An 18,770-nucleotide genomic window follows, 5' to 3' on the forward strand; every position below is an offset into this window, starting at 1 on the left:
ATTGCAAACTCGTTCCGGCGCCACTGTGTGTATGGTATAGCCTGATTAATGAAACAGTTGTTACATTTGCAATTAGGAAGCCGGATTGGTTGCACATGCAGTGTGCCTCTCGTCACCTCACTTCACAACATGGCAATATTTGCTTTTGTGGAAGGAAAGGTAAGAATATATTGTATTGTTACTTGTATAGCCTAAGCACTTGCCATGTTTGAGACCACATGGCCACCTCTGTGATCATATCTAGGCTACTTACCATAAAGTTGATCAAACGAATAAATGAAAGCTGCTTGCTAGACAATCAACTGACGTCCTCTCCTTAATAACAGGCAATGAACATGCTGATATAGTATTGCCACGGGCACGGATGCACGATTGCATGGCACACCTCAATCAAAATATCCTCATATTGCACAACGCACTGCCCAACATTTGCATTTTGGGTCATGCGGGTTGATTGACTGGTGTTAGAAGCATGGTTGACACTAGCCCTTCTCAGGACACTGGTATATTCAAATAACCTGGTTCACAATTAATTCTCAAGCCACAAAGACGTTGTCCGCGCTGGACTTTACAAGTGTCGCACCGAAATTTCAAACTCACCACAAGTTACCGGACAGTCTTGCAGGCTCACCTGCAGAGTATTGAAAGTGAGGGAGGCTTTTTTTACACCATTTTATTTGGGAAAAAAATACAAATTAAAGAAATCAGGAAATCAGTTCAGACAGTACATTTCAGTCTATAATAGTGGTTCTCAGACTTCTCCAGCCCCAGGACCCCCCTCCCTCACATGGGCGGAGTTAATGGGGGGTGCCAGCCCCCCCCCCCCCCCCCCCCAGTAGTATAAAATATATATATATATATGTATATATATATATATATTTCTTTCTTTCTTTCTTTCTTTCTTTCTTTTTCCCTCACTATTGTAAATCTCCATCTCACTGTCTGGCTGAATATGATCATACAATTTATAACCTCTTTGACAAGCATCACAGGTATCTCTTTGCTAAAGCTGTGACAGGGGGGCCTCTGACAGGGCCTTGCTGCAGCCGCCCACTCCCTCTGGAATGCCCTCCCCAGTCACATCTGACCAAGCGCGTCGATTTGCATAGGGACCGTCGTGACATGTCACAACCAACATTTCAGGGTGTCCAATTGTCCCTATCAACTTTTAAGCAACCTTATTTGCATTATCTTTGGAGTGCAGTTATATAGGTCATTTAGATTGTCTTCCCATATTTTGCAAGGATAGAATTGACCCGACCATTATTGAGTGAAATTAGTTTGCATTATGTTCAAAGTTACATTTACCCCTGTTTTTCACAACTGAATGGGCCAGTCCAATTTTTCCCCCCCAAACTCAGGTTTGATTGGCTCATTTGGCTGATGACCAAACAAACGCCCACCCACACACACACACACAGTTTTCCGGGTTTCCCTACAGCAGACAGACCCTCGGAGACAATCTTTCTCAGAAGAGACTAACGTTAGCGACAAATCTGGAGACTTTTTCTGACATGGGATTAACATTACCAGCAAGCAGCAGTGCAAGCAGCAGCAAGCAGGCAATGACAATAGCTGGGTAAGTCCCGCTAGCATCGATGCTAATTTAGCAAAGTACAGCGCAGCTGAAGCACATGGCTATGTGGCTATGTGCTTCAGGTGGATGTTAACGTCCATATTAATTAGCCATGTGCTTGCGCGATGACATCAGTGTATTGGCGATGTCAAAGGGTGGTGATTGAGATCTGACTGAAGATCGTGCAACTCTTAGGAGGAAGAAATGTAGGATGTATGATGTGTGGGATTCAGTGGCAATTTTTTCTTTCCAAACCGGCTGTTTGTGAAAGAACATGATTAGATGGCTAAACCTACAGTTTGTGTTTGTTAGTTACAATTATGCTGACAGGAGAGCTGAGCATGTGGTGACATGAAAGTTATTGAGAAAAGGAGAAGATACTGAATGACATCACAACAGTATAATCCTAATGTTGATTTAAAATGAGATATTCATTCAAATATGGCTAAAAAAGGTAAAACAAAAACCCCAATTTTTTTCCGGGCGCCACCGAAACCGCCTCCCCTCATGCCGTCCTCGACCCTACCAACTTTGAGACCAAAATGACGCCCTTGCATCTGACAGGCCAAAGCTCATTGTCTTTCATACTCATTATTGCGTCTTTCCAAAAAAGCCTTCAAAACCCACCTTTTCACTGTTGCTTTTGACCTATAATCATTTTCTCTCTCTCATCTATTTTAATATTTTCTCTCTTTATTAAAGTTGTTTTTTCCTGTATTTGTAAAGTGTCTTTGAGCACGGTCAAAAGCAATAGTGAACAGTGAAGCGCTACATAATATACATTACATTACTAAACATTAGGGGTGTCACGATACACTCAGTTCACGATACGATACGATACACGATATTGGGTTCACGATAATGATACGATACGATATTTTAACAATATTTTTTTGCGATCGATTTGTAAGTTGAGGGGGCATCCTCCACGCTAAATTGAGTAATTTCACCATTTTGATCCTCGGTGTCTGTAACGTCCCTCGTCTGTTCAAACAAAGCAATGAAAAGGAGAGCGAGCATGCAATCAGATGCAGATCAGTGCCACCATGTTCAGCTTATTTTTCTCGCGATATGAGATTTCATCTCAACGATACATATTGTCACGTTTTGATATCGCGATATATCGTGGGACGATATATTGTGACATCCCTACTAAACAAACAATAATGAGTATTAATGTTCTGTAATTCTACTCACATGCTAATATTTCTTATATTTCCATTCTTATACTTATTAAACCATAATTAGAGAGAGACCATGATGATGCCAGCCTTATGATGAGGTATTCCTCTAAATCTAGGTTCAAACGGGAAAAATGTAAAATGTAAAACGTAAAAAAAAATTGCTGAACGTCTGACTCCTGCAGAAGTGGCCCCCCCAAAGCTAAAAGTCAAACTCCGCCTATGCTCCCTGATCCCCTAATATTCCATTTTGCTTTTTATAAAATACACAAAACCAAAGCAAAACAAAACAGAAAAACAACATTCACATCCTACAAAAAGGAGTAAAACAAAACACAAACAAACAAAAACAGTCCTTTCTGTCCCTCCGACCCTGAGGTCATCTCTAACAGCTGCCTTACATTCATGTTGTACAACATTCATACAGCAGAGATAGTATAATATACAACAGAGTTCATGTTAGAGTTCACAGTAACTTCCCATTATACAACAAATTATGTCATAGATCACTGATGACCCCAGACAGCAAAGATCACAAAGCAAAGATGTACAAATATGAGATGTTTTCTTTTCAACTGGATGGAACGGAACATGTCCCATGTGGTTCCCCTGAAAGCCCCAGTATTAGCGATGTTTGGCTCCCTGCATCATGCAATTTCTGTATCATCTGTCAAACTTCTACTGGCTGTTCTTAAAGGCTTCTAAAAATGCTTTATTTTCTGTATGATTACTGGAGCACCTCAGAAACATATTTTCAGCTTTATGCATAGATTGCCACAATTCTTTTAACTCCTCATTCCAAAAAGGTTTGTTTTAAGTAACTTCCGTTTTGAATAGTTGTCTCCTCCAGCTTTAACATCAATTTCTATATCCTCTGGTAGAGTCCTGCTGACTTTCTTTGAAGTAATTGAGTTAATGTTGCTGACCTGAGAAGCTGCATAATCGTGAGCTTCAGTCTTTATTAGAAATTTCAACAACAGTAATGAGTGATCTGGAACTCTGCAACTTTCTCCAATTCGGTCCATACAGTTTGCAAACATAATTAATTGATTTGGAGCGAATACTTCAAAGAAGTCACAGGTTTGTAAACAGTCATATGGTACAAAAATATAGTCAACCACAGCGTTGCCCCTCACAGATATAGATGTATAATTATCATTCAAGGAGCATATCCTTCCATTAATAATACATTACTTTGATTCTTTTAAAAACTCAATCATTGACTCTCCATGCCTATTTACAAAATCTAAAGAGGCTCTGGCTGGAACCTCATCCACTTCTTTTAAATAATCGTCAAGAGTAGCTATCCTGCTATTGAAATCTCCTGAAAGATAAATTGCCTCAGCTCCAGAACATAGAAATTTGACTGAGAAGATGGTTAAAGAAAATTAGGCATCCTTTCCCCATACTGATTTCTGGTGGGAGGGACAAGGGTGAAAAGAACAAACATTCTGATTTCAAATGCCAGAATTTTAAACCTAATATTCCATCCACTTGCTTATCTATAATATCAATTCTATATAGATGCAACAAATCTTTCTTAACACAGAAGCCAACCCCACCAGAGCCTTTGGGGGCTTTTAAGCTCTATTATACCCAAACCAAATATAACCTTCCAGGTCAATTCCTATTTCATCAGAAAGATGTGTCTCATTCAGTGAGATGATGTCTGGTTTCATGGACTACAGAATAGTGGATCTTAACTTACAGTTTTATACTGTCCACCTGTTAACATTCCAGTGCACTAGCATAAGCATAAGCATAGACTTAGAGATACTATATATATATATATATATATATATATATATTTTTTTTTTATTATATATATATATACTGTATATATATATATATATATATATATATATTATTATTTTTTTATATATATATATATATACCGGTATATATATATATATATATATATATATATATAATATTTATTTATATATATATAAATAAATCTTCCTTCTCCCACGATGTCAGCATTGTTCTGAATGCACAAAAACAAAACACGATGGGACTTTGCATTCTGCCTCCATTCAGTAGTTTGTTGTATTTTTCTTCTCCCTGTGGATAACCGGCCAAATGTAGACATCATGTCATGTCCAGATATTCCCTGCAGTTTCTTTAAACTCTGTGTGTGCGTGTGTGTGTGTGTGTGTGTGTGTGTGTGTGCGTGCATGCATGCGTAGGGAGTCCGACCCGATCGTCCCAGAGTTCCTGTGAGAACCTCAGCATCTCCTCCAGGTTCCTCTCCCAGAGTTCAGCTGGAAGGTAAGAGAGCACAGTGTTTCCCTTAGAGGGAGTTGTAGCGTTTTTTTTTTTTTTTACAAATTATTTATTTATTTACAGAAATTATTTGCCATGTTATTAGCTTTTTTCCCCCCATATCTAGGTCACTTTTTTCTATTGGCTTTTTTGGGAGAATTGGAATCATAATGAATTTTTTTAAGCAGTCGGGAACTTTGCAATCACAGGTAAACCATCTTGATCACGTGAACTCACATTCTGTTTAATTCTGTGGATCCCTCTGGCCTCCAGCCCAGGGCGGGCGTTTTCAGAAATCACAAATTCCACGGGCCAATCAGGGACCTGCCTTGTAGTTGACATCATAACCGGACAATCAGAGACGTCACTGGCAAAACAGTAATGGCGGCTCCCATGGCTCAACATTAAAGGAGAATTTCGTTTTTTTTTAACCCGCAGCCGTCTCCTCACATTAATTATGATCTGACGACTCACCCAGTGATCTCCGCAGCGTTTTTGTCCGTCCTAGGCATTGTTGTGATCGAAATTGCGAGCCAGTCCTAGAATGTAGCTCCGTGGGGGCCAAGTGGCAGCGTGTTTTCCTCCATGTAAATAGACAGTTTTATTCCCGTTTTCGACGCATATCGTCATAAACTGTTCCCTAAGGCAGAGGTTCTCAAATGTTTTTCAGCCAAGGACCCCTTACAAGATAGAAAATATACCGGGGACCCCCTCATTCTGATTTGTGATTTTGGGCTAAGCTTAATTGTTTCCACGGTAACGTGCTTGACTTTTATTTTGATAGGTTTGTTATTAGAATGTAATCCATGAACCATTTTAGATTTAAAGCATAAACTATTTTCGTTGAACTATGAAGATTTTGCAAAAAAATAAATATATATATATTTTTTTTATTACATTACATTTACATTACGTCATTTAGCAGACACTTTTGTTTTGTCCAAAAGCGACTTACAATATCACAATTTGTCAACAGTACAGAAAACCACTATGCAACACAATCAATGACAGCCAAGATATTTTAATAGACTAGCACCATGTAGGAAGTAGTTTGAGAAGGAATAATTAACATGTAGCATTTTATTTTTTAACACATTGAGTGCCAGCCGTTTTTTCAATCCTGTAGGTAAGTTGTGCCAGGTTTTTTTTTGAGGATTCTGGCTCATTTTACAAGAGTCGAGGATTCTTTTCTGTTAAGACTTCGTGAACACCAATCATCTAAAAATAACTAATAGAATGTGTGCTTTCTCTGTCTAAAAGAGTTAGTTTGCAGAGTTAGTAGTTATGTAGATATTAGCCGTTGAGTACAGCATGGTTTTAGCGTTTGAGACAGGAAGCTGAGATAATCGCAGTTTTGTGAAATTCAATCAAACAGCAGAACAGTCACCTGCCTGTGATTATGGGTGCCCTTGGGCAAGTCTGTATACTGTATTGTGTGTGTGTGTGTGTGTGTGTGTGTGTGTGTGTGTGTGTGTGTGTGTGTGTGTGTGTTCGCGCGTTGCTCCGTGGCTCTGAGAGGAAGAGATCTCTGTCCGTTCTTTGCCCCCACAGCGTGTCTGTCTCCCACTCTGTGTGCTCTCTCTCTCTCTCTCTCTCTCTCTCTCTCTCTCTCTCTCTCTCCTCTCTCTCTCTCTCTCTCTCTCTCGGGACTAGAGAGAGAGAGAGAGAGAGAGTGTGTGTGTGTCTCCAAACTCCTCCCTCCGTCTGTGCTGCGGAGGGAGGATTCTCCGCGGCAGTCTGGACTGTAAAACTGTTTCTTGAGGTGTCGGCTGAGAGCTTTGAATAAGCTTTTGCGATTCTGGTCTTATTTATGCGCAAAGGTACTCGAGTGTGTGTGTGTGCGCGCGCGCGCGCGCGCGTGTGTGTGTGTGTGTGTGTGTGTGTGTGTGTGTGTGAAATCGAAAGAGTTTTCGCCCAGCTACTTCCTTGAAAATTACACTGGCTTTCTCCAGCGCGCTGGCTGGCTGTGGCTCTGGCTGTGGCTGGCTGTGGCTTTCTCTCTGTCTTGGGAGAGAACTGTCGCCACTTAGTGGTCGGTAAAATAGATTATACACATTCTCTTCCTCCCAATATTGATATAGAAGACGTAAAAGGGGTTGATTGATGTCCCGTCAAAAAAAAAAATGTTTATGTAAGACGAGATAGCTCGTCTATGGCACTCAACCGTTGGATTATGTAAGACGAGATATCTCGGCTATGGCACTCAACGTGTTAACTCATTGAGTGCCATGGACGTCTTTCGACGTCCAATTAAATAGTGACGTAGAGTGCCAAGGACGTCTTTCGACGTCCAATGCGTTTTTTGACGGGGGGACGTCGATCAAAGCCTTCTGCATCTCCTGTACAAATATTGTAGCTATTGGAGGTCTATAACCTATTTTACAAACCCATTAGGTGGCGACAGTGCTCTCCAGATTAGAGACAGGTCCTGAGAAACAGGAGGAAAAAGCCGTGATCAAAGAGAAGCCGATGCATGCTGCAGCCAGAGCCATATAGATTGCTCTGTCTGGAGCTGACGTTGGCTGCGAACAGGAGTCAATCCGCGCACACAACTGAGCCCCTCTGTCTCTGTCTGTCTGTCTGTATAGTTTCTCCACATGATTAGCCACCAGAAAAGCAGCACCCGACGCCAAACCATTCAGCAGTCCGGTTTGGCTCTTCCCTATCGCGCTGGGAGGCACACACAAACGGAGCACTCCGAAAATAGAGTGGGTGCGTGAGGCTGTGTAGTGTGGGGAGGAGTTTGCAGCAGGGATGGGAGGGGGGGAGAGGGGGGTGGGGCACGCAGGGCATCACACCACTACACCACGTCACTACATCAGAAAATATTATCTTCAGACTCAGTGAATGTGCTTGAAATGCTGCATTTCACAAAAGGCGGAATAACTCAGCTTCTAATTTGAAAAGTGCCTTTTTGCTCAAAACAGCCTATCTTCTCCGGCTCATAACTAAAGAACGGAAAATGGGATCAATAAACTTTTTTTTGCTGATGATACAATAGAGCCAGTTCGTTCTTTGTGCGTGTTCGGTGTTTACATAGTAATATCACACAATATTCTGTGGGCCTCGAGAAATCACTGAAAACGCTCTGAAAACTCTGGCACTGGGAGCGTCCGTTCTCCAAAAGTGGCTGGCACTCAATGAGTTAAGAAGAAGAGCCTCTGTTGAGCCTTCTTCACTAGGTGGGAGGTGTTGATGGACCAGGAGAGATCTTTTGTTATATAGGTGCCCAGGAATTTGATGTCGTTGACACTCTCCACCTCCTCTCCGTCGATGTGGAGAGGGGGATGTGTGGTCTTCTTGGATCTCCTAAAGTCCACAATGATCTCCTTGGTTTTTGTGGTGTTGAGGACCAGATTATTGTCTGAGCACCACTTGACGAGATGTTGGACCTCCTCTCTGTAGTGCGTCTTGTTGTTGTTGGATATGAGCCCGACTATAGTGGAGGTGGATGGGGATGCAGTCATGGGTGAGGAGAGCGAAGAGGGCTGAGCTGAGCACACAACCCTGCGGTGCGCCTGTGCTCAGGATGAGGGTTGATGATGTGTGTTTGCCCATCCTGACATTTTGTGGTCTGTTAGTGAGAAAGTCCATGATCCATAAGCAGAGTGAGTTTGGTATTCCCATGTTTTTGAGTTTCTCTACCAGTTTATGGGGGATTATGGTGTTGAAGGCGGAGCTAAAGTCAATAAAAAGTATCCTGGCGTATGTGTTTGGCTGCTCTAGGTGAGACAGGAAGTCAGAATCAGAATCACTTTTATTGCCACAGTATGCAAGTTACATACGAGGAATTTGTCTTAGTGTCTGTATGCACACTGGTGAAAGTGGGCCGGAACCGTCCGGTGCGCAGTTCCGGTAAGACTTTCGGTGCCTGAACGCCGTTGGGGGAAGACATCCAGCTGCCTGTCAATCAAAATCCGATTGTTGCAGAGTGCAGTCGATCCATAATTTCCAACAAGGAAATGCATGGCTGACGTTATGTCATTACTAATAAACAACAGTCTCTCTCATAAATTGCTTCTAAATTGTTCCTGTTTTAGACCTGGCTGTCAGTGGTTTTTAATCCGTGCTGTGTGTGTAGGCTGATTTGCGCTTCCAGCATGCAGCTCCTGAATGCCGCTGCTGCTGCCTGCACTGGGTTGTGTCAAGTCTAGTCTCGCTTGCGGCTTGCCTCCGCTCCGCAAACAAAAACAGTTCCACCAGGATTGCGCGAGTGTAGTTCCCAAGCAAGCAAGCAAGCAGAAACGGTAATATTTCCAACCACTGAGAGGCAGGCAGGCAGCGATGTGCCGCAAGGCTAGCGTGTAAACACTCAGATTCAGTAATGCATGTATGGGCACCATTACAGTCAGACACAACAGTCACAGATTCATTTACAGTATCATATCAGTCAATCATGTATATCTATGGATATATATCATCTAACTCTAAACAATTCTAAGCCCGGACTTGAGTGATCAATTCAGTCTTACTTGGCTTGTTCGCTCAGCTCTGCACACGCGGATGCAGTGGTTTGTTATGGTCGGTCTCGCAAGGTTCCTCCGGCGGAGAGGAGGGATGCTCGTGTAGCGGGCGTCCGCTGTCCCGGGAAGGAGGAGCGGAGGGTTGAGAGCCGGCAGTCGAACTCAGCTGGCCACGCTGGGTTTCTGGATCTGCTGTCGTCTCAGTGGAGGAAAGGGGGATCTCACAGCTCGCTTCTTCGGGTTGAGGGCACTCGCCTGGTCCAGGCGATGCGGGTCGTTTTCAGGATATCACAGCCAGCTTAGCTCTGATGCAGGGGTCGTCAGGCCTGGTTGCGGCCTTTGCTGCTCGGCTGCGAGGAGGGGGGAAGGGCGGTTTGTCTCGAGCTAACCGCACGTCCTGTTGCGACGATTTGTCACTTAGAACTTCTCAGAGGAGGACCTGTCTGCAGCTAGGCTGCGTAGGAACTAAAGTCTGGGTGACTTTCTTCTGCATATAGTGAGGTGCAGGGCGTGTCTTTGTTGTGGTGAGGCACTCTGATTGGCTCACCTTATCTCACTTACAGTCAGGAGAGTTGGCTGTTCTTTTGTCAATCTTCGAAAACAAAGGAATGGCTCCCTTCCCTGCTGTTTTATCATGGGTGTGTGAACTCAAATGGCCGGGTGCTTGGAATGTGGGGGTTTGTGTCCCCTCAAATGTATTGCATTCAAACATACATGTCTCTTACACCATATCAATGTTCACTCTAAATGTCTTTCATTCAATGTCAGTGTTCATTGAACATGTCTTTCATTCACTGTCAGTGTTCATCAAAATGTCTGGCCCAACAAAATGTTAATCTAATTTAATTCAAACAGTTGAGGGCCAGAGAGAGGAAGAGGAGACTCAACAAGAAGCCGAGTGTCAAGTGTTTCTAATTTCGACACCATACAGGCATTAAAAATTGGATGTGTGTGTTCAGGGATGCATGGGGGTGGGAGGAGAACAATATGAAACGATGAAGGTTGGGGTAGTAGCCTATAGTTCCTGCAAGAAATTCAAACCACTTTCACCCCTGTGTATGCAGCATAGCGGTCACATCAATATACAGAGATGGTGGTTGAGATTGCATCCTCTGTGGACCTGTTTTCTCTGATGGCTGTCCAGATCACTGGGGATGCAGGCCTTGATGCGAGTTAGTACAAGCCTCTCAAAGCACTTCATGACCACTGGTGTTAGTGCAACTGGGCGGTAGTCATTCAGGCTTTTGACTCCCGACTTTTTCGGGAGAGGGACGATAGTGGTGGATTTGATACAGGTAGGGACCACAGCTTGCTGCAGGGAGAGGTTAAATATGTTGGTAAACACCAAAGATGCTTCAAAGTTTCCTCTAACCCTTTCTCCTTGTTTCCTCTCCTCTCTCCTCTCCTCAGCAGAGTTGTGTTTCCATTCTCATCTCGGAGCACCAGAGGAGGAGGAGGAGGGGAGGTGAAGGTCAAGCCGCTGGTCTCTGAAGTCCGACCGCTCATGGAGCAGAACCATAACTCCTCACTTCAGGACCAGTTCCAAACCTCCAACAGGACTGAGCAGAGCAGAACGGCATGGGTCCAGAACCACACAGAACCTTCTCAGCTCCGCAACCACACAGAACCTCCTCAGCTCCAGGCCCACGAGCAGGATGAGGTGATGACCTCGCAGCTGAAGAAGAAGAAACAGACGGGTCCACCGGCCCGGGCCTCCTCCTCCCACCTCGGCTCCGCCTCTGGACTCCGCAAAGCCCGGTCCATCCACAGCCTGCTGCTGGATGGAGGTGAGGAGGAACACAAGCACAGAGCCTAGGCTTTGGTCGATGTTTGGATATCAGCAAAGCCTAGCAAGTACATACCTAACTGTGATGTTAATTTCTCTCTCTCGCTCTCTCAGCAGACTCCTCTCAGTCTCGTCCATCCAGAGAAGTCACCCCTCACCTCCTTCCCCTCCAGCGCCCCACCACCCTCCCCTCCACCCCCAGACGCCCTCTCCCCGGAGCCCCGCCCCCTCAGCGGCCCAGCCCCGCCTCCCCAGGAGCCCCGCAGGAACCCACCTCAACGGTTTCCACGGTGACTTCCCCGCCCTCTGTCGTCACAACGCCAAGCCGAAAGTTGTTGGCATTGGTGCCGTCTCCTTGGGCGCCACGCTCCTACATGAGCCCCACCACCAGCTCCAAGGCTAAGATGTCACGCTCCATCTCTGTGGGCGACGGCCTCGACATGCCGGAGCCTGGCGAGGAGCCCGGCCGCCGGGCACTGCCCACCGAGACTATGACATCATCGACGTCAACGGTTAGCCCCTCCTCCTCTCACGTCAAAGAGCCTCCTGCTAACATCCCTGCTATCCTACCTGCTAACATACCTACTAAAATACCTGTGGCTGTTGTACCTTCCAATGCCACTCTGGCCACGCCTCCCCACACCGCTCTGGCCATGCCCCCCCGAGCTGTCATGGTCTCTTCCTCTTCCATTGTCAGTAACCATGGTAACGCGCCAGCCCCTCCCCCCCGGAGCCTCCAGGCTCGGCTGCCGGGCGGCAGCACGCCGCTCCCCGACAAACCCCGCCTCCATGCTATGACCACCACCTCGTCAAACCAAGGTTATTAGCAGTTATTAGCATTTCCTTTTAGTTTTTACTTTTATTTAGTTTTCACTTTTTTCCACAATTTCAATCTTCCGTTACGATGATAACCTCGCACTGAACATCCCCCCTTCCCCAGCTCAGGGCCCCAGCATGGAGCTGCGTATCCCGGCCCGACAGGAGGAGTGCCCTCTGGAGCAGGAGAAAACATCCAGCAGAGAGGTGGACTCAGGTTAGCTCTCTTCACCTCCTGTTCATCCCTTGATCCTGTCTGTTCCTCCTCACCTTCATTCTCCTCTTCATCACTGCACTCCTCTTCCTCTCCAGTCTTATTATCCTTAACAAAAACTAGGTGAGAAAAACATTTTCCTAATTTTCTCTCCCTCTCTCTCTGTCTCTCTCCCTCTCTCGCTCTGTCTCTTCTTTCTCTCCCAGCAGCCTTGGCGGCGGTCAGCGTGGCATCCTGCAGAGCGGTGGTGAATGAGCTGCACGGCGTCCTCAGGAGAGCGACCGAACTCTACAGACAGGTGAGTTGCTCCACACAGCAGCACACAGGCTCTGGACATATTATATAATTGTGTGTGTGTCTGTATATATATATACCATGGTAATGCGCCAGCCCCTCTCCCCGGAGCCTCCAAGCTCGGACCCCCGGACCACCTAGGGGGCTCCTCCGGGAAGATTTTTTAAAAGATATCAGCTTTAAAGGTGGATGAGGATATAAGGGAAAAACTCATCCTAGAATTAATGTAGTTTCACTGCTACATTAACATCCATTTATTTTGTGGTTTTCTGGCACATTGGACTTACCCTGCTAGCCGGGTGCAAGGAGCAGACAGAAAGTAAATGCTGGAAGAACGCTGGTCAGCCCGCAATATGCAATTAAGCAGATTGAAAACAACATTAGCTCAGCAGCTGGAGCTAGCTTGATAGCTACCAGCTAACAAGTTAACACGCTGGTCCGCCCGCAATATGCAATGAATTAAGCAGATTGAGAACAACATTAGCTCAGCTGTGGGACGCCAGCGCTGCCTTGGCGCACAAGTGCACAACTTTCTCTAATTCTCTATACACGCTCTGTCGTCATCGGAAACAACTGGAAAACTGAAGAAGCTGGAGCTGTGGAAAAGAAGCTCAGTGGACACACTCAGTGGACACACACTCAGTGGACACACACTCAGTGGACACACGGCCATTAATGCACTAGTGGCAGTGGCATACACTTACTGGGGCAACAACTTGAAAGCAGAGTACAGCGGCGTACAGCGGTGACCAGTGGGACAACCAGACCAGATTCGGCACGCAGGTGGTCCCCAGGTCGGTCCCCAGGTCGGGCACGCAAATTGTATGGACGAGTGGAGATGACAGGCCGACTGTGGCGCATGCGCACACACCAGCCAAAAACTGTCAAGAGAGTGCAAAGCCAGGTCCAAAAACATAATATGCACAACTTGAGTGTAACAGCTTATTTCACAGTATTATTAAAGTGCAAACGAGGGTTCCAGACTAACGCCGGGATTGCACTGGTTGCATTTGCGTTGCGTTGCAGCTGTTCTCCGGTTTTGCTCCGTGCTCTGTGCTCCGCCAACACTAACCGGCTGCATGCAGAGCACGTCACGGCTCCGCTCCGCCAGACAGCTAGAGTGACGAGACCCACAGGTTATCACGGTAAAATCGCGCGAGACAATTTGTATGTTGGATAAATACAACAACAAACAGGCAGAAGATCATTGTTCCCAACTGGAGAAGCAGAGGAGGGGTGGACTTGCTTGGTGTTGTCCTTGTAAAAAGGATGTGTTGTGTCATATATTATTTTGTGGTTTTCCACTTCAATTATGAACTTTTCCTCATACATGTTTGTCCTCTGGCTTGATATTGAATGCTGTAAACACCTCTGCCCTGTTGATTTCATGCCTGGCTCCGCCCAACTTGCTGCGGCTTTGCTCCGTCATCCGTGAAAAATAGAAGCCTTGCGTATCTTTTTTGGAGAGCTCCGGATCGTCGGAGCTGGGACGGAGTAGACACGCAACGCAGCGGAGTAGGTGGGAGTTGACACAATGATTAGAGTGGAAACGTATCGGCTCCGATGCCGTACCGCAGCGCAGACGGACCGAACACGGACCTAGTGGAATGTAGGCGTAACTTTTCCACTGGTCCATAGCTGGGTATGCAGTGAACTCTTTATGCATATACAGGGCTCCAAACTAATGTTGGTTGCACCGGTGCACCTTTTTGTCATTTTGTATAGCCTACATTTTGGGAATTTCTTAAAGTGAAACTTTATTAGATTTTCATGTACGGTAAATAAATGTCTGTTTTTTTCTTCTTCAATATTTTATTCAAAAGAAAATTAATAGAGCAGTACACAAACAAGACAAAAAAAACAGGCTCAGGCACAGGAAAAGAAAAGAAAGAAAAAACACACAAACATCACCATTCAATATTACAACGTGGTGCTACCAGCCACATAAGAAATGTACATGGGATCCTGCGCGAGGGGTCCAAGAGAAACCAGCCAGGCGAGTCACCCGCCGCCCCTAACCTCATCGAGGTAGGCTAGAAACGCATCCAAGATCGTTAGAAATTTTCTAAGTGAGTTGGTTCTCAGGAATCTGAGCCTCTCCATCCGTATAACAGAGATCATGTCCATCACCCACAATTGAAAAGGGGGTGAAGAGGGGGACTTCCATTCCTTCAGAATTAGTTTTTTTGGCAACAATTGTCCCTAGTGTCAGAGACTGTTGCACAGCTGTTGGGAAGTTCAGAGAGGACGCCGAGCAGCCAAAGATGGCGACTTCTGCCTCCGACTGTAGGGTTAATTTGTAGGCCTTAGAGTACCAAATATTTTCGCCCAGAATCCTGTTAATGAAGCGCAGAACCAGAAGGCATGAGACAGAGTGCCCTCTGACACCTGACACCTGTCACACAGTGGTGAGACGGAGGGGTAGATCCTGTGCAACTTATGCTTAGAATAGTGCAGACGGTGAGTGACTTTAAACTGGATCAGCTGGTGTCTGCTATTAACTGAGCAGAGTTGTACCACAGACATACTGTGATAGAAAAATTGCTGAAATGCCTTGCTGATCCATCAATAATGAGATACCCGTTTCAAGTGTATTTAGGAGGATTCATTCTACGTTAACATCTGTGCACAGATGGTCTCCCCGAACACGTTGTCCGAAGGAGCCACGAGTCAAAATCTCTTTTCATCATATACTGAAACTATGGCACCCGCCCCCCACCTTGGAGGGCAGTACTTTTCCACTGCTTCATACAACTTCTGTCCAACTCAGTACATTTCCATGATGCCAGTAGTCAATCTGATGTTCACAAGACACAACAATCTGATGTCTACACACACAAGGCAAGATACATGTTCTCCCTATACAGGAATGTTCTGCAATGATGAAGAGCGTAGTTCACAAAATACATATTAGAAGGGCCATAGATCATAAGCAATCAATCAATAAGCACTCAATCAATAATTTACTATCACTATACTCCTTTCCCATTTAATGTCAGACAAATCAATACCAAGTCCCCCCTGCCACGCTTCTCTAATCCTCTCAGTAGAGGCAGTTGTCAAACAGACATACAAATCTTGAGATGAGATGCTTGGAGTGAGGAGGGCTCAGTAAAACATAAAAAAAAGCATGCTCGTTTGAGAGGGCCTCAAAGGCATTAATCTTGGATCGAACATAATCTCTGATTTGCAGGTATCTGAGCCAGTGCGTGCCAGGCAACTCAAACCTCCTCTTTTAGTTGATCAAAGGATGCAAAATGACCATCAGAGACCAGCCCCTTCTCACTCCAGGCATGGAAAGTTCTGACTGACCGTGAAGGTAAAAAATAGGGATGGGCATTTGAAGTAATTTAAATACTCGAGTACTCTCCTTCTATTATGAACGAGTAATTGGGTACTCTGGGGTACTGGGGGGGGGGGGGGGGGGGCGCACGTGCAGATGATTAATTTAAAAAGTCGCTGCGATCCCCTTTGGCTGTGCCGCTGCAATGCATGTTTACTACAGGACAGAGGCAGGCGACTGAAGGAGTAGGCTATCACTACATCACTACCCATATTGAAAGGTGCAAAACAAATAAGGTTAACGCTACAGATCCTGACCCACAACGTGTGTATATTCAACAAGCTGGCAGAAAATGGACAGAATTACTGGCGGATAACGTTAGATTCGTGTGGGCTGGGCTGTTTGGAACCTAACAGAGGGATAGAAACACGTATTCTATCTCAGCAGCCTATGCAGTGAGTGGAGCGACTTCATGGAAACAGGCGAGTTGAATTTACAGTTGAAGACTTGTAACGTTGCTCACATTGAGTTGAAAACCGGAAAGAATGTGACGTTTCTTCTTTCTCTTAACATTCACAAAACAATTGACTTCTGCTCCCTCCTCCTGCTTCTCTGAACTGGGCATAGGGTGCGCTTGTTTAACACCACCTGCACGTCCCCCACACGGTTTTTCTCCACCCTCATAGCTGTTGTTCTCTGATGGTGGCTTGTAGCCTACTCCAGCTCCACAACAGGAGATATGCTCATGCTTCCTTAAGGGGAGCATATCTCCTCCAGCCACCATTTTCGTGATGAGCTGGGAAATCTTCTCTGCCCTGACGGCATCACAACAACGGCGTTTGTTACTCCTAACAAACAAGGTAATGCGAAACTGCTTTTCATCTGCCCCGTTGACGTTCTCCTTGTGTTTTATGCGCACGTGGTTAAGCATCAAACTAGTATGTCTATATTTTGCAAGTTTAACTTTACATAATTACACTGCACAGTCACTTTGTGGTGTTTCTCAAAATACTTCCAAACATTACTCTTACGCCATGCTGCCTAGCTGTATCACCAGATCCACGTGGGGGGTGGGGCGAGTACCCGAACAGCTAAAACATTACTCGAGTACTAATGTTACAAATGAGTAACCGAGTACTCCCGGTCTCCCGCCCATTCCTAGTAAAAAAGAGTGATCAAGACAAATTGGTGTGTGGACAGACACACACAAAACTCACATTTTGTAGAGTCCCGGGCCTCTCTAGTCTAGAAAACAACATGGCTGGCAGAGAGGAGTTGGCAATAGAGCTGGCCTCCATTTTCAGCCACAGGGGGGCCCAAGAGCTAAACTGCCAGGAGTCCCCTGCCACCAAAACATTAAAGCCCTAACATTGGCAGCCCAGTAGTAGTGCCTAAACACCGGTAAGGCTAGCCCTCCTTCAGACTTGGGTTTTTGCAAATGAATTTTCGAAATTATATGGTTCGTGTAATTCCAGATGTAGGACAGAATTATGGAGTCCAGTTCTTTGAAGAAAGCCGATGTAAGGAAGATGGGAAGATTTTGACACAGATAGAGGAACCTGGGAAGTGAAACCATATTAATGGATTCATACGGCCAATCATGGATAAAGGGAGGATTTTCCAGTTTTCTATACATTGTTTAAAAGATGGCTTTACCGATTTTCAACCAGATTTGTATCCTTACAATGTCAGTAGTATGAGTAGATGGGCAACCTTTACCTCCCCTCAGTAAACGCTCTTGGCTGTACTCCCTTATCATTCACATTTTTAGTACACCGCTCTGACGCGTTGTATGTCACGACCGCGTCAGAGCGGTGTACCACACATGCGGAAGAGCTGTCGATTGGAACTACAACTCTTTTGTGTGTGTGCCGCCTCTAGGGGGCCTCCACGCGCCTCCACAGCTCCAAAATCAAAACACTCCGTCAGCCATCTTTTCTGCCCCGCATTGACTGCTAGCTAACTTAGCTCACCATGGCAGGTCCTTTCTGTGTGGAGTTTGCATGTTCTCCCCGTGTCCGTGTGGGTTTTCTCCGGGTGCTCCGGTTTCCTCCCACCATCAAGAAAGACATGTATGTTAGGGTTAATACTCCTGTCAGTGCCCCTGACCAAGGTACTGGCAAAAAGAACTGGAGTTGGTCCCCGGGCGCTGCACAGTGGCTGCCAACTGCTCCTAGTTCTAGGAAGGTTCCTAGTAGAGGATGGGTCAAATGCAGAGGATGAATTTCCCCAAGGGGATAAATAAAGGATAACTTAACTTAAATAACTTAACTTAACTTAAATAACTTAAATAACTTAACTCAACCATGGCTGAAGGAAATATTCCTGCTGAAATTGAAGAGTTTGATATGGATGAAGGCGATTTCCAAAGTGTGCTAATAAACTCTGACATTCAGGGCTACTTATCGCCATATGAGCCAGACTACAGTCCAGAGGAATTGCGCCGTATGGAAGGAGAGGCAGTTGAGCAGGCCGCCGGAGACAAACCACAGCCCGGCCCCGAGGCTGCCCGTCCCGGGGACAAATTCTGCATTGTGCCGCTGCTGCAAATGTGCTCCAATGGATCGCTCTGCTACAGCGAGAGGCCAATTTCTTCTTGAAGAAGTCGCTGAATATACCGAGGAACGAGGCCAAGGCCAGCAGCATCGAGTAAGTATTGTAATAGCAGAACGTGTAACAATACATTAGTATACTGTTTTGGTCTTAGAAGAGTGAATAAATTAAATAATTATGTGATGATGTTTTTCATAGCGATACGATACGTGTAACAATACACTGTTTTGGTGTTAGAAGAGTGGCGTCTGGGAATAAATTAAATAATTATGTGATGATGTTTTTCATAGCGATACATACGTTACTATAGCCTACTGTTTTGGTGTTAGAGTGGCATCT

General features: G+C 45.3%; 1 protein-coding gene across 1 annotated transcript in view; it reads left to right on the forward strand.

Annotated features, from left to right (window-relative positions):
• The window catches only part of LOC310773171 (mitogen-activated protein kinase-binding protein 1-like), a gene marked incomplete at both ends in the record, with an annotated part of 145,494 nt that overhangs the window by 120,954 nt on the left and 5,770 nt on the right, over window positions 1-18,770 (forward strand). Inside the window, 5 exons of the mRNA XM_083633081.1 lie at window positions 4,947-5,028; window positions 10,899-11,272; window positions 11,386-12,090; window positions 12,212-12,304; window positions 12,511-12,627. Coding sequence (XP_083489207.1) covers window positions 4,947-5,028; window positions 10,899-11,272; window positions 11,386-12,090; window positions 12,212-12,304; window positions 12,511-12,627 — 1,371 coding nt within the window. The remainder of the gene's footprint in view (window positions 1-4,946; window positions 5,029-10,898; window positions 11,273-11,385; window positions 12,091-12,211; window positions 12,305-12,510; window positions 12,628-18,770) is intronic.

The sequence above is a fragment of the Poromitra crassiceps genome (genome assembly GCF_964638095.1).
Source record: "Poromitra crassiceps genome assembly, chromosome: 3".
Classification (NCBI taxonomy): domain Eukaryota; kingdom Metazoa; phylum Chordata; class Actinopteri; order Beryciformes; family Melamphaidae; genus Poromitra; species Poromitra crassiceps.